The sequence below is a fragment of the Neovison vison genome, chromosome 13 (assembly GCF_020171115.1).
Source record: "Neovison vison isolate M4711 chromosome 13, ASM_NN_V1, whole genome shotgun sequence".
Lineage (NCBI taxonomy): Eukaryota > Metazoa > Chordata > Mammalia > Carnivora > Mustelidae > Neogale > Neogale vison.
Window position 1 is genome coordinate 86,019,145 of NC_058103.1, and position 15,736 is coordinate 86,034,880.

General features: G+C 44.5%; 1 protein-coding gene across 1 annotated transcript in view; it reads right to left on the minus strand.

The window, feature by feature from the left end:
- Nucleotides 1-15,564, minus strand: part of NUSAP1 (nucleolar and spindle associated protein 1) — a 34,421-nt gene extending 18,857 nt beyond the window's left edge. The window contains exons 1-4 of the mRNA XM_044232493.1: nt 15,369-15,564; nt 8,877-8,945; nt 2,985-3,155; nt 2,123-2,279 (exon numbers count right to left, since the gene is read on the minus strand). Of these exons, the coding sequence (XP_044088428.1) occupies nt 2,123-2,279; nt 2,985-3,155; nt 8,877-8,945; nt 15,369-15,473 (502 nt within the window). The 5' untranslated portion in view covers nt 15,474-15,564. The remainder of the gene's footprint in view (nt 1-2,122; nt 2,280-2,984; nt 3,156-8,876; nt 8,946-15,368) is intronic.
- Between the last annotated feature and the right edge of the window lie 172 nt (nt 15,565-15,736).

A 15,736-nucleotide genomic window follows, 5' to 3' on the forward strand; every position in this document is an offset into this window, starting at 1 on the left:
ATTTTTACCATTTACCAAATGTCTGACTTAAAGACAGCTGGATTCTCTTATCTGCTTTTGCATACACTTTATTATGATGTATTTTTTTGTTTGAAGTACATGAAAACAAATCTTGCCACAAACAGGTGTTTGAAAGGGGAGAGTATTATAATATTAAGCCTTTTCAGAGAAGAGCGAATAGTCTTTTCTGATACAATGCTAAGTACCACTTGACAAACAGTAGTTTCTCCCCCCAACCCAAAGATTTTATTTATTTATTTGACAGAGAGAGATCACAAGCAGGTAGAGAGCAGGACCCTGGGATCATGACCTGAGCCGAAGGCAGAGTCTCAACCCATTGAGCTACCCAGGCGCCCAACAACAGTAGTTTCTTAAAGGTTAGTTGCATACGTGGAATATGAACCCCTTCCAATGAGCTTTTTGTACTCCATACACTTGTATGAGAAAATCCTGTGTTTGTTTTATTTTAAGCTCTAAGCCCAACGTGGGGCTTGAACTCACAACCCTGAGGATCATGAGCTGCATGTTCTACCAACTTAGCCAGCCAGGCAGGTGCCCCTAAAGCCTAAAGGAACACTTTTCTGCATCTGACTCTCAGGGAACAAAATGTAGACAATACCTACATGGATGCATATGTGTATAGAAATATAAATAGAGAAGGACCAAAGGAAATGCTGCAAAATGTTAACATTTTGGAGATCAAGAACATAGCAACACTTGGTACTGTTCTGAAATTATGTCAAAATAAAAAGTCAAAAAAAAAAAAAAAAGCTCTTACCGGAAACTATGTGATCCTATTTTTGTTCTCCCTATAGCATGTGTTTCATTAGGGGAACTTAATATGTTCCCCCGTTTCTCCATGCTCTTGAAACCAGGTCCTGCAGCTAAGTTTCCCTGACAAAACAATGGGGTGGATGGTGGTAATTCCATCCCTACTTCTGACTCTTGGTCACATTTCTTTATATCTTGCTCTAAATCATGATTTTAAACTGGGCTTAGGAGGCATATGCATCTTAATTCCCCAGGATGTTGATTAAAAAATTGCAGGCTTGGGGCGCCTGGGTGGCTCAGTGGGTTAGGCTCAGCTTCTGCCTTAAGCTCAGGTCATGATCTCAGGATTCTGGGATGGAGCCCCGCATCGGGCTCTCTGCTCAGCAGGGAGCCTGCTTCTCCCTCTCTCTCTCTGCCTGCCTCTGTGCCTATTGTGATTTCTGTCAAATAAATAAATAAAATCTTAAAAAAAAAAATTGCAGGCTCCCAGTCTCAGTCAGAATCAGCAGCTCTACCTCCAGGAACTGTCGACATTTAGTAAGATAGTCCAAATTCTGGGGAAGGAAGAATGGTTCAGCATTAAAAATTCTGCACATCACTGCATGGAGGCCATGGGAATGGGTCGCTTTCTCTCTCCCCCTCCATCAGGCCCTGCCCTGGGGCGCAGACAGGACTGCTGGGGGGAAGCAAACATGAGACACCGCGCAGTGGGCAGGTTTCCTGGGCAAGGAACTCATGAAACCCCCAGTCCTGTTGGGTCTGGGGTATCTCAAGGTTTCTGGTCTCCTTGAAACAAACTTTTAGTTGACAGAGTTTGGAGAAGAGATTTTTAGAAGGTTAAAAACTAAGGAAAGTATACATTTACCAAAATAAAAGCACCACCCCACCCCACCCACTAAAGGGATATTCTGAAGTTCCCCTTCAGGAGTCGTGGGGGAGCAGGCACGCATGCATCTCTGTGCACTGGTGTCTGGAGCAGGCCTGAAGGAGCTGGTGGGGAGGAGGAGAGCCCACATTTTATCTGCATAGATATCAACTTGCCTAAACTTTCCAGCTACCACTATTACCCTGGTTTTTCCACAACAGTACTGAAGAGGACCTGATGGTCGACTGTGTTTAGTTTTCACTTCGGCTGTCACTGTAGAACACTTAGTTTTACAGCATGGCGTTCTGGTTTGAATTGTGTTCTTCAGAATGGTATATGTAAGTCTTAACCTTTAGTGACCCTGACAGGACCTGAGGACAAAGCGTCTGGTTTGAGGTACTTTGTTAGGGCAGTCCTAGGAAATGAATGCACAGGGATACCCCTGAAATCTCAGGCTTTCATTTTGGTGTTCCTTATTTGGCATACCATTTCTTCTTCTTTTTCCTGAGGAAATGGCATTCTCCTCTCCTTGGCTCTCATCTGGTGGTGAAGACACTTCTGCAACTGTTCTGAGATCCTGGTGTTCCTGCTTCTCTTGATTCTGGAATTCAGTGTGATCACTTACTTTTATCTCTGAATGATCCTGCCACAAATATTAGAAGGGAAGAAAGGATTTAAATGATGAAAAGTCACCATTGCCTTCCAAAGATTGGCACCCACGTTGGAAAGGGGCTAAAGGAAGAAAAGTAGGAGAGAATTTGATTTCTGAGTGGCAGAGCTGGGAAGAGGACCTACTAGGGCCTACTGAAAAGCTTAAATAGCAAGATAAGCTCTTCTAGGGGGTAAATAGATAGTCTAATGGCTGAGGGACTCTATGGGGCTAGAAAATAAAAATTAGGACTATATCCTGTAAAGTTACATTTGAATGGGAGGATAAAAAGTAAAATCAGTGTCTCCTCCATGTAACTGAGAGAAGGCTCTGGCTAATCCCAGGACCATTCTGGTAAATGACCAACAGAAGAGTGATCCCTAGGTCTGAGGCCAGTTGGGAAAAAAAAAAAAAAAAAAAGAATCCTACTAATGTTGGTTTCTCTGTCCTTCTTACCAGCCCCTCACTTAGGGGAGCACTTCCCTCACTTTCCTATTTCCTCAACCCATACTGAATTTGTGCTTACTCCTCAGTGAGTACTTCCCACGTGCTGGCACCCAGGGTGTGACGACCGTCTAGACTTGGGTCTGTGCTTTCACGGAGCTCACAGCACAGAGTTTACAACCGTTTGGTATCATAAGGAAATTCAAATTCAATTTTGGCACAGGTGGTGGTCAGGATTTGCACATGTTCATTCACCTGGGTGTCAGGGTTCCTGAGGACTGTCCTGCACCTTCTCCTTTTGGTGCCATGATCAAGCGGCTCCCTCTCAGTTTGTTCCTGGCCATGGCTCTGAAGCTCAGCCTCCTCACAGGATGATGCAGAGGTCTGACTTCCATCGTGGAAAGAAAGACATTCATCTGTCACGTCCTATTTTTAGAGTTACAGTGTTAAGGAAGAATCAGAATTCAAACTGAATAGAAAACATTTTCAAAAGGTAATTTTAAAACACTCTTGTACTAAAGTATAGGCCAGGACACGAATTTGAGAGCCTTTGGAAAGAAACAATCAGGGATGCCTGGGTGGCTCAGTAGGTTAGGCGTCTGCTTTTGGCTGAGGTCATGATCCCAGGGTCCTGAGATCGAGTCCTGTGTTGGGCCTGCTTCTCCTTCTTCCTGCTGCTCTCCCCACTTGTGCTCTTTCTCTCTGGCAAATAAAGGTTTTTTTTTTTAAGAATTTATTTATTTGACAGAGAGAGACGCAGTGAGAGAGGGAACACAAGCAGGGGGAGTGGGAGAGGGAGAAGCAGGCTTCCCGCTGAGCAGGGAGCCTGATGCAGGACTCGATCCCAGGATCCTGGGATCATGACCCGAGCCAAAGGCAAACGCTTAACGACTAAGCCACCCGGGTGCCCCAAAAAATAAAATCTTAAAAAGAAAAAACGATCACACTTAATAACCCCAGCTTAAAAACTAGGCTAGGAAAGAATTCAAAGTTTTCTTAATGTGAGTAAGTAAGCAAATTAGCATTACTTTTCTTTTGAATATACACAAAGCAGAGTACTAGGCAGTATGTTCCAGTAATTACAGCTAATATCACAACTTCATTGGCATATTTATATGGATTATCTTTCTTATTCCTCAAAGCCTATATGATATGCACTAACATTATCCCCAGTTCACAGAGAGGCAAGTTAAGGCTTAGAGAATCTAAAGTAACTTGTCCAAGGCCAGAATAAGAGAGGAAGGTAAGAATGACACCAGTACTAACAGAAACTAAAAGAGCTCCATTATTAGAACAGAGTGGTACAAGGATCAGATTATCCCAAATAGACTTGCTTATGTAAGAACACATTGTTTGATAATAGTTGCACTTTATAATAATGGGGGGGAAGACTAGATTCATGATTCAACACATGATGCAGAGAAAATTAACTTATCTTTTTAGTAGGAGGAGGGAAATGAAACTTGATTGTTTTTTCACACACAAATGCAATCTTGATGGGTCAAAGTTTTGTTTTTTTGTTTTTTTTTAAAGATTTTATTTATTCACTTCAGATACAGAAAGATCATGAGCAGGAGGAGAGGCAGAGGCAGAGGGAGAAGCAGGCTCCTCGCTAAGCAGGGAGCCCAATGTGGGGCTTGATCGAGGAACCAGAGATCATGACTTGGGCCAAAGGCAGATGCTTAACCAAGTGACAGCCACCTTGACACCCCTGGGTAAAAGAATTAAATGTAAAAATAAAACTATGGAAGCACTAGGAAAAAAAGTAAGTGAGTAATGATCATGAGTATGAGGAAGGCCTGTCTTTAGCACATTCTCTTACCTACACAGTATAAAGGAGAGGTTTGATTTGCTTCTGGTGTTTTTGTTTTTACACTAAATTCTAATCAGGAGCTGATCTGAAATAACACCTGTGGCTAAAAAAAAAATAAAGAAGTACTGAAGAGATTCTAATGGAAAGCAGCTGCTTCTCCACCCCAGCCCTCCCATTTCTAGGGCTTCCTTTGCTTTAGGTGGTCACATACAGATCACATGGGTTTTGCCGGGGTTGAGGGGTGCCTATGCATTTGTGGTTGCAGCAGCTGTTTTCAGTGCCTATCAAGGGCTACAGTTTAGTTCACTGGTCCCACGCTCCTCTCCCATCTTCTTCCCAAGAGCAATGTACCCCTTCACTCTATTATTTTTGCTCCCTAAGGGACTCTGAAACCTTTACATTTTTTTTTTTTTTAAAGATTTTATTTTATTTATTTGAGAGAGAAAGACAGTGAGAGAGAGCACGAGCGAGGAGAAGGTCAGAGAGCAAAGCAGACTCCCCATGGAGCTGGGAGCCTGATGTGGGACTCGATCCCGGGACTCCAGGATCACGCCCTGAGCTGAAGGCAGTCGTCCAACCAACTGCGCCACCCAGGCGTCCTGAAACCTTTACATCTTGTCCCACACCTACACAAAGCCTCCTGTAAAATCTAAGTACAGAATCCTTATACTTTCCTTCACCTCTTGTCCTCCTTTTTTGCTCAATGTCATCTATTCTCTAACTTGTTAACATTTATAGCTTGTTATATAACCTTAATTGAATCATCTGTGCCGTGTCTGTGTAGCTTGATTCTAGCTGATAAATCATTTAGTTCTTGAAAGGCTTTTTTTTCTTAGAGCTTTTTGTTTGTTTTCTGGGTCATCTGAGTTTCCTTTAGGGTCCTCTTTTTATTTATCTTCAGCTCTCTCCCACTGCAGCCTTCCCCTCAAATGTCTGGTGACTGTTGGCTGTCTATCCTATTTCAAAAAAAGAAGGCAGACTTCATCAGAGGCTTGGATGTGTGGCAGGGCCTTATCTGGCAGGACCTGACCCACTAGGGTCCTTACTTGAGGAGGAGGCTGTTATGCAAGGGAGCCACTGAATGCCAGAAGACAGAAGCCGGAGCTTGATGCCAACAAATTTCCTTGCAGAGAAGCCTTCCAATATTCTACCTGGTCCTCCTGGTGCTCTGCATGTGGCAGTGGTGGGAAGAGTGCTTTGTATCCTATTTTTACTCCACTGCACGGGGCTGCCTAGACCCCACCCTCTGAGAGCTGACTGAGTGGGCCTGGAGTATGAGGAGTTCTATCTACCACTATTTGTAAAAATCTCCTCAAATGACTCACCCATATATCCTGTAATAAGAGCCACAATATAAAATAAATGTGGAAGTCCAATAATGAGGCTCAGAGAGCAGAACAGCAGATTTTAGACAGAGGCAAAATATTGCAGAAGTGACACAGTTGCAAGTGATGCAAGGTCTAGGATGAAGAATGGCAAGGAAAGGTACAGGAGCTAAGGAACGAGAAGAGCATGGTACAGCACACCGAGCTGCACCTGTGAGTTCATTGCAAGTGACAGGTGAAAACATCAGTTCAAAGGTGGGGATACAGGAGAGGAGAAAGACGCTATCTGGATCCTGCTTCCCAACTCCCTGGAGAGGCATGGTGAAGAAAAAGAAGCTGCTTCCACTATACAAGCAACACCCTCAGGTTACTCGTACCGTTGGACTACAGGGACACTTTTAAAGTGCTTATTTAGCCCTCCTGCAGGGACTCCCTATTAGAAGAGGGCAGGACAGGTCCAGAACTGTCCTGTTTAGATGTCTGTTAGCACAGTCCTGAACATCGCTAGTTTTAATCCCATGCACCTTAAACACAGGCTAATCTGGGAGGCAGACAGTGATCAGGGAGGTGTTCATTCCCAATGCACCGTGATGCACCTGTAACAGACTTGCCTAACTCCGAGACTGATGGAGGACCCCTGGTTCAGACAAGGCAGTCCTTGGAACACAGCCAGACGAACCCACATATCAAGCTGCTCCAACTCCTACAGTTAAGGCTGACCCGAAGTGCAATAAGACTTCCGTAAGGTGTGATGTCCCACTCACTCAGATAGGACCAACACCTGTGCATTCCCTATGGGAGGATTTGGGGGGGTCTGGAAGTTTACACATCTGTCATTGGTAGCATCAGTGATCTCTTTGCTGTGCACTTGGGCTGTGTTGACTCCCCCTGCAGCTTTAGAAAAACCAACTCTTTTTTGTATCAGGTCTTCCCATCTAAGCTCACTATTGAGGGGCACTCGGGTGGCACAGTTGTTTGAGCGGCCGGCTCTTGAATTCAGCTCAGGTCACAATCTCGGGGCCCTGGGACTGAGTGCTGCTTATTGGGGAATCTGCTTAAGGATTCTCTTTCCCGATCTCTAACTTACCCCCTGCACACGCTTATGTACACATTTCTCCCTAAAAATAAATAAACCTTTAAGCCCACTTTCTTTCTTTTTTTTTTTTTTTAAAGATTTTATTTGAGAGAGAGACAGCATGAGCAAGAGAGCACAAGCCAGGGGTGGGGAGTACAGAAGGAGAGGGAGAAGCAGACTCCCCACTGAAAGGGAAGGCTGATGTGGGGCTCGATTGCAGGACCGTGGGATCATGATCCCAGTTGAAGGCTTAACTGGCTGAGCCACCCAGGTGCCCTAAGCTTACTATTTAGATCCAACACTTAGGAGTTCTTTAACTGAATTTGGACTATCATCATGCTTTTGTGAAATTTTTTCAAATGGAATGGCCCCTGAGATGTTAAATTTGAAATATGATAGATAGGGGATGATTTTACTCTATTAACTACTAATTAACTATTAATTACTCTATTAACTACCACCCAAACTAAAGTCTTGATTTCCAATGGCACTAATCACTTTTATTTTTTTAATTCATTTGAGAGATACAGAGACAGAGCACAAGCAGGGCGAGAGGCAGAAGCAGACTCCCGCTGAGCAGTGAACCTGACATGAGGCTCGATCCTAGGACCTGAGCTGAAGACAGACGTTTAACCATCTTCTGACCCACCCAGGTGTTCCTTAATCATGTGTTTTTTTTTTTTTTAAGATTTATTTATTTATTTATTTGACCGATGGAGATCACAATAGGCAGAGAGGCACGCAGAGAAAGAGAGGAGGAAGCAGGCTCCCTGCTGAGCAGAGAGCCCGACACAGGGCTCAATCCCAGGACCCCGGGATCATGACCCGAGCCGAAGGCAGAGGCTTTAACCCACTGAGCCACGCAGGCGCCTCTTAATCATGTATTCTTAATCATTAAGAGAGTTAAATATAAAAAGGGAGATGGAGATTTAGTTGATGTAAAATCTTAAAGCTAGAATTCAAAATTGATCCTTTTTTGTTGTCTATTTTAAGTTAATTAAACCTGGAATCACAAGAATTTTGCTGTACATTTTTAATTTTTACTTATGTTTATTTTTTAAGTAGGCTTCACATCCAGCATGAAGCCCAGTGCAGGGCTTGGAACATGACCCTGGGATGAAGACCTGAGCTGAGATCAAGAGCTGGATGCTCAACTGACTAGCCATCCAGGGACCCCAAAAGAATTTTGAGTATTAGCAGTTTTAAATGTTTATAACTTGGAATATAAAGATGATAAAGACAGGGGGAGGTAGTAGCTAGATTCTCAATTCATATTTACATTTATCTCCATTTCCAGATAGATAATGAATGCTCTTCAAAGCACAGGGCCTTAAGGCCTTTCTGGATTTTCCTCTTTCAAGTTTAGAATCCTCAGCCTAATGCAGCATCTGTGGACTAGGTCAGGCCCTGTCAAAACGTGAGGCAGCCATGACAGCCCCCTCCCACCACTCTGGTTTCCCGAGCACCACAAACCACTCTCACAGGCCCTACTTCATTTCATTTTTGTAACATTCAATTCAGTAAAGCAGGTACTGTCTCCATTGTAAAGAATAGGAAACTAAGAATAAAGGCATTTCAGTTTTCCAAGATCACATAAAAAGAAATGACAGAACTGCTACTTAACATGGATTTTTTGGGCTTCAAATCCTGTTCCTTCCTTGCTCATACCAAGCTAGCTCTTGTAAGGTGTGGCAACTAGTAATTCATTACCTTTGCATTTTTATGAGAACATCTTATTCAGCAGGTTACTCACTAGTAGGCAGGGTTTTTTTTTTTTTTAATAGCAAGTAGTTATTATCAAAGGATTTATTATTACTTAAAATAATCTCTTTGGGGATAAATAGCATGTCATCATTGGTTGTGTTTACTGCTCATTAATTAAATATGATTGTCTTAGTATTTAATAGGTGGTAAAAAATATATATATTACTTACCTGATTCTCATTTTCTTTTTTTGCCTCATGTTTAAGGTGGGCTTTCAAGGCTTTTAACAACTTGTCTGCCTGCAGGAGAGTTCAAGACTTTATCAGTAGGGACAACAAACAAGTAAGCAAAAAAGATAGGTTATTAACTTTCCCGTTTTTGAGGATTATTATTCTCCTGTTCTAGTATTCCTCAAATGTCCTCTGGCAGGCTCCGCAGAAGAATGGGGAAGTGAGACAGGTTAAGAGGCAATGACAACAGATACCCTGGGCTAAGCGCCAACATAAGGATACCCAGGCTGTTGTGCATGAGACAGTTGGGCTCGGCCAAGGTCTAGACAGCCAGGATAGACTTGAGCGGGTAACTGGTCACACCAGTTCTAAGATGAAGACATGATGTTTGCAGCTGCTGAGGTCTGAAGGATAAACGGGGCAGAGGTGGCCACAGGGAAGGGGTAAATTGCCTGGGAAGGAAAGAAGGAGGGTGGAGTTTGGGGAACTCAAGTTCAGTGTGGCTGGAGCATGGAGCTGCTCAGGGAAGGGGAGGGAAGACACTGGAGAAAGTGGGCAGGGGCCAATCCTGCCAGGCCTTGTAAGCCTGTTAAGCATAGGAGCGTTACCCGCAAAGGGCAGCACTGGAAGAGTCTAGCAGGGCCAGATAGTGACCAGTTCTGCATTACTCAGAATGATCACTCCAGCAGGACCACGTGCAGGATGCACTGGATGACAGAAAGGCAGAAGCCAGCAAAACAGCTGAGAAGCCAGGAGAGGAAACCAGGAAGGACTATGGCCTGAGCTAGAGCAGGACTAAGGCAATAGGGACAGATTCAAAACCTTTTTAGGAAGTAAAGTCAGTATGAAGACAGGGGTTGAGGAACAGTGAAACTGTATTACACCCAGCTCCTGGCTTGGGCAGCTGATGTAACATGGTGGGGATCTCTCAGACCAGGAATTCCAAACACAGGCAGGCTTGATGGGGGGTGTGGTGGGAGGATGGTTCCAGGTCCCTGGGGGAAGGGACTCCTAGTTTCTCTTTTCACCCTGAGAAACCCTTCCTTCCTGAGAAATACTCAGGAAGCTGAGAACCAGATATTTCCTTCTCAGTGTGGGCCCAGACACCACAGCTCATACCATTTATCTTTGACCAGGTGTCCAGGAGAGAACGGCAGGGATGCGGACCCGGATTTGGTTTGGGGCGTTAGGGGACAGAAGAGGCTGTGCTTAGGGTGTGAAGCCCATTCCCCAGCCGGTTTACCAGTATGCCCTGCGTCAAGGTCTCAGGCACCACACCAGCTAGTAATAAAGTGGTTTTTATTTTCTACTGCTGTTGCTCCTTGAATGTCTCTTGGGGCCTTCTCTGTGAAGGGGGTCATTGGTAGGGCAGAATTCAGGCACTCTTGGTTCTTCAATCATTTTTTCCATCAACCACTTCACTGAGGTATGATCGACCTACAAACAGCTACAGACATCTAATATACACAATGGCATGTGTTTGGTGATACCATTACCACTGTCATAATCTTCTGTCACCAACAGTGTCCTACCACCCACCCTGCGTTTTGTCTTTTGTTTGGTTTTAAGAACCCTTCACATAAGACGATAGCACATTTTTAAGTAGGCACCATATAGGGGTGCCTGGGTGGCTCAGTGGGTTAAGCCGCTGCCTTTGGCTTGGGTCATGATCTCAGGGTCCTGGGATTGAGTCCCACATCGAGCTCTCTGCTCAGCAGGGAGCCTGCTTCCCGCTCTCTCTCTGTCTGCCTCTCTGTCTACTTGTGATCTCTCTCTGTCAAATAAATAAATAAAATCTTTTAAAAAATTAAGAAAAGTAAGTAGACCATACAGTCATGTTAATCATAGGCTCTATATTGTACAGGTTTCCAGACTTAAAATACCACAAAAACCTCATCAGACACATGACAATGATGAAAGGTGCCCATGGCAGAGCCAGGTGAGAGCATTTATCAGGTTCAGTGCTCTGGGTGAGGCTCATGAGGGCCAAGCAGGAGGTACAGGTGTTAGGATCAGCAGGTCAACAAGCCCTGATCATACTGCACATGGTTCCAGGCACAGGAGAGACAGTGATAAGCCAAAAACACAAGGTCTCCACTCTCTAGGAACCTCCCGTGGTGGGCTTGTCTATTAACGAAGCTCAAAAAATGACAGGATATCAGGGGCTACCAGAAAATTAACCTGGGGACTGGAGGACCCTGACCCTGAGTTAGGAGGGTCAGGAAAGGCGTCTCAGAGGTGGTGTTTTTTCAATGGAGATGTGAACATGAAGGAGCAGCAGGCCAAGATGTGGGAAAGAGCATTCCAAGTAGAGGGTGCACCAAGGCCTGAGGTGGGCTGGTGAATTATAAGGACAGAAGGAAGCCAGTGTCGTGGAGAATGGTGATGGATGCTGCTTTGGGCTCCCTGCTCAGTGGGGAGTCTGATTCTCCCTCTCCCTCTCTCCCCTGTTCATGCTCTGTCTCAAATTAAAACAAAAACAAAAACAAAACCTTTTAAAAAATGTCAAGTCCATGAAAGTTGAAATAGTATAATAAACAATTTTATCCTCCCCACCTAGATTCAGCAATCATTAACACAGTCTCATAGTAGTACTATAGTAACGTATTTCTTGCCAACTTATTTGAAAATAAGTTCCAGCCAACATCATACTTTCCCACTAAATACATCAGCCTCATCTCCCAAAAACAAGGGTTTTTCTTACATAACCTCTAATAAGTTATCATACCTAGGAAATATATTAATTTCCTAAAATCCTCTGATATGTAGCCCTCAAATTTCCTCAATTGCCTCAATTTTTAGTTGTTTCTTCTTTTTTTTTTTTTTAATTCCCCTTCAAATCAGGATCAAATCCAGTTTCTCACATTACATTTGTAGGAGTCTGGATTTTATTTTAGGTGTGAGGCAAGTCAATGGCGGGGGGGGGGCACTGAGCAGAAACAGTGGCGTGTTCAACGTTTCAAATATTGCCTTGATTACAAGAGAATAACTACCCGGAGGCAAGAATAGAGGCAGGAGAGCCGCAGACAGGCTGTGGCCTAGGTCTGCAGCACTGGTGATGGTAAGCAGAGGTCAGATTTCAGGAGTGAAAAGTGGTGAAAGTGGTTTAAGCAAATAAGGAAGATTCAAACCTGCCAAATAGCAGGGTTGGACAGAGATGTATCACAAGCTTTGGAAGATGCAGAGCCTTGTGGCCTTGGTAAGAGCTATTTCAGTGGAAAAGAACAGAGAAATCGAGCAGAAGATGAAGGACAAGTGGTCAGGAGAGGTTTTTGTTTTTGTTTAAGATGGGGACTTTTAAAAAGATTTTATTTATTTATTTATTTGACAAATACAGATCACAAGTAGGCAGAGAGGCAGGCAGAGAGAGAGGAGGGGGCAGGCTCCCCGCTGAGCAGAGAGCCTGATGCGGGTCCCAGGACCCTGGAATCATGACCTGAGCCAAAGGCAGAGGATTCAACCCACTGAGCCACCCAGGCACCCCTAAGATGGGGACTATTAAGACTTGATAGCATCCTTTAGGGAATTGAGCCAGCTGAGCAGGAGAAATTGATGTAGGGGAGGAGCTAAGTGCAGTTACCCACGCCCCAGAGGCGGGAACAAGGATCCCTGGCACAAATGGCTAGGCTGCCCTCAGAAGAACAGAAAGTACAATGGGACAGCTGGGGGATGGCCTGAGGGTTTGATGGTAGAAAGATGAGGAAACTCTCTGCTAACTCCAACTATTTTTCCAATGACCTATGAGGAAAAGTCATCAAGTGAGGGAAGGGAGCCAATGTGAGAAGACAGCACTTAATTGTTCTAAAAAATGGGAAAGTTAATGACTACCAAGGAAGCATATGGGGATCAAATGCTCATTTTATGATTTATGGTCATAAATATAAGTTTAAATAGAAATTCAGTCAACAAGCTTAGATGATTTTCTCCAGGCAGGATCAGCTGGTTGGGTACAGAAAAGGGGGGGGCATAAATGCAAAACTATTATTATACCCAACAAAATGAACAATACCTTTATTTATTTAAGATTTTATTTATTTGACAGAGAAAAGGTCACAAGCAGGGGCGAGTAGCAGAGGGAGAAGCAGACTCCCTGATGAGTAGGGAGCCCACAATACCTTCACTTAATAACTAGTTCAAGTTTAATTTTCTTTAATTGTCTCAATACCATCTTTCTATAGCTGCTTATAATAAAGCCTTACATGGTCACATTTTTCTGGAAAATAGGTACCTCTCAAAAAGTCTTTATTACCCACTGTGTGCCAGATACAGTGTGCTAGGTAGGTAATGGGGTCTGTAGTGACCAGAAATACTTCATTCACTATTCCACTGTGAAAACAAGGGATAAATTGGCTAACCCAGATCAGGTGCCTCAAGAGAACGAACGACAGGTGGGGCTTTTAGAAAAAGATCTCTGATGCAACATGGGGGCTTAAGGGCGCCTGGGTGGCTCAGTGGGTTAAGCCGCTGCCTTCGGCTCAGGTCATGATCTCAGGGTCCTGGGATGGAGTCCCGCATCAGGCTCTCTGCTCAGCAGGGAGCCTGCTTCCTCCTCTCTTTCTCTCTGCCTGCTTCTCTGCCTACTTGTAATCTCTCTCTGTCAAATAAATAAATAAAATCTTTAAAAAAAAAAAAAAGAATTTAAACAAAAACAAAAAACATGGGGGCTTAAGTGGGTAGGAGAAGAATCTATGAAACAAGATGGGATAGGGAGGGAGACAAACCATAAATGACTCTTAATCTCACGAAACAAACTGTGGGTTGCTGGGGGGAGGGGTGTTGGGAGAAAGGGGGGAGGGGTGTTGGGAGAAGGGGGGGAGGGTTATGGACATTGGGGAGGGTATGTGCTTTTGGGTAAATTGGAAGGGGAGGTGAACCATGAGAGACTATGGACTCTGAAAAACAATCTGAGGGATTTGAAGTGGCGGGGGGGGGGGGGTGGGAGGTTGGGGTACCAGGTGGTGGGTATTATAGAGGGCACGGCTTGCATGGAGCACTGGGTGTGGTGAAAAAATAATGAATACTGTTTTTCTGAAAATAAATAAATTGGAAAAAAAGAAAAGAAAAAGATCTCTGTTGCAATGACTCTTCAGAGACCCAAATGGTTGTAGGGCCTTAATGTTTATTTATTTATTTGATAGAGATCACAAGTAGGCAGAGAGGCAGGCAGAGAGAGAGGGAGAGGCAGGCTCCCTCCTGATCAGGGAGCCCGATGCGGGGCTTGATCCCAGGACACGAGATCATGACCTGAGCCCAAGGCTTAACCCACGGAGCCACCCAGTTGCTCCATGCAGGGCCTTAATGTTACCAAGAGCTCTGAATACAGGAAGCCTCCACTGTAACTCTCTTGCACTATTTGGAGCATTATTCTAGTACTGCCAACAAGTGATTGAAAGTAACTATTTATTATCTCCCATATACTGCACTTAGTGTTGTAAAGACCTTCCAAGGAGTGTGGCTGAGACTTTTTTCAAGGAATTTAACATGTAGTGGAAAGGATAATGTAATACACAAATAACCAAAGTGTAAGGTGAAAGCCTGCAAATGCTCAAAGAAAGTACCTGAAATTGGGGTGCCTGGGTGGCTCAGTGGATTAAGCCACTGCCTTCGGCTCAGATCATGATCTCAGGGTTCTAGGATCGAGCCCCGCATCATGCTCTTTGCTCAGCAGGGAGCCTGCTTCTCTCTCTCTCTCTCTCTGCCTGACTCTCTGCCTACTTGCGATCTCCCTCTCTGTCAAATAAATAAATAAAATCTTTTAAAAAAAGAAAGAAAAGAAAGTACCTGACATTAAACAGCTTTAAAAGCACACAGGATCCTGGGATTACTAGGGTGGACCTGTGGCCAAGGGACTGAAGCGGAGGACATGAAGTGTCAAGTCAGTGGTACTTCTGTTGGACTCTGAAGAGCAGTTGGAAATTATTAATGCAAATAAAGACGACAGAGAAAGAGGGGAATCTGAGGCCAAAGGACCAAAGTTAGCAAACAGAACATTACCGCAACGGTAATCACAAAAGAATGATCGTTCTAGGTCAGGCCTGAGTTATAAAAATCTATCCACGAGGTGGTCCTCTAAAAGTCATCCTTTCTTCCAGATCCTCCAGTAAAGTATTAAGAGATTTGGGGCTCATTTACAGTTCACAGGATTGTGACTGTTTCGAATTTCCCAGAAGCCAAAGCAATTACTTCTGCGACTGCCTAACGACCTGAATTAGACATAGCATCCCTGAGTTTTCAGGGCGTGCATTTTCTAAATTAATTCCAGAGTACTTCCACTAACACCAAACCGAACAAATCCTTTTGAAATCAAGGCCTATGTGAACCCTCAGAAAAATCAGCCTCAAAATAAGGTGAATACTATGGCCCCCTCTCCGTTTTGCGTAGTTGGAGGAACAGGAGGCTCAGTCCACCGTAGTTGGTGGTACCCGTTCCGTCCCTTCCCACCATGTCTACCGGAGGCAGCTCACACAACCCCGCCCGCTACCCGCTCCGTACCCTCAGGTTAGCCCGGAGGCCCAGGTTCTTGGCTAGGATCTGAAGGTCGCTGTACTTGAAGGAGTCCAGCTCCTCAAGGGAGGGTACGGCCTTGGCGAGCTGCATCCAGGCGACCACAGTGAGGACTCGTACTCCAACTTATGCAGCACAGCTCAAAACTCTGGCGCCACTCTAAGCGTTACCGAAACCGAATTTTATAGAGAGTTTAAATTGAAAATGCTGCACTTCTATTGGTTAAAAATACTCCGAAGGCGGGGTTTCCTGGCGTTGACCAACAGAAACGAAGATTCTCCTCGCATCTGACGCACGTTTTCCCCCACCCCTCAACAATGCTTTGGGGCGGAGTCCCCGGCTCACGATGTCCAATG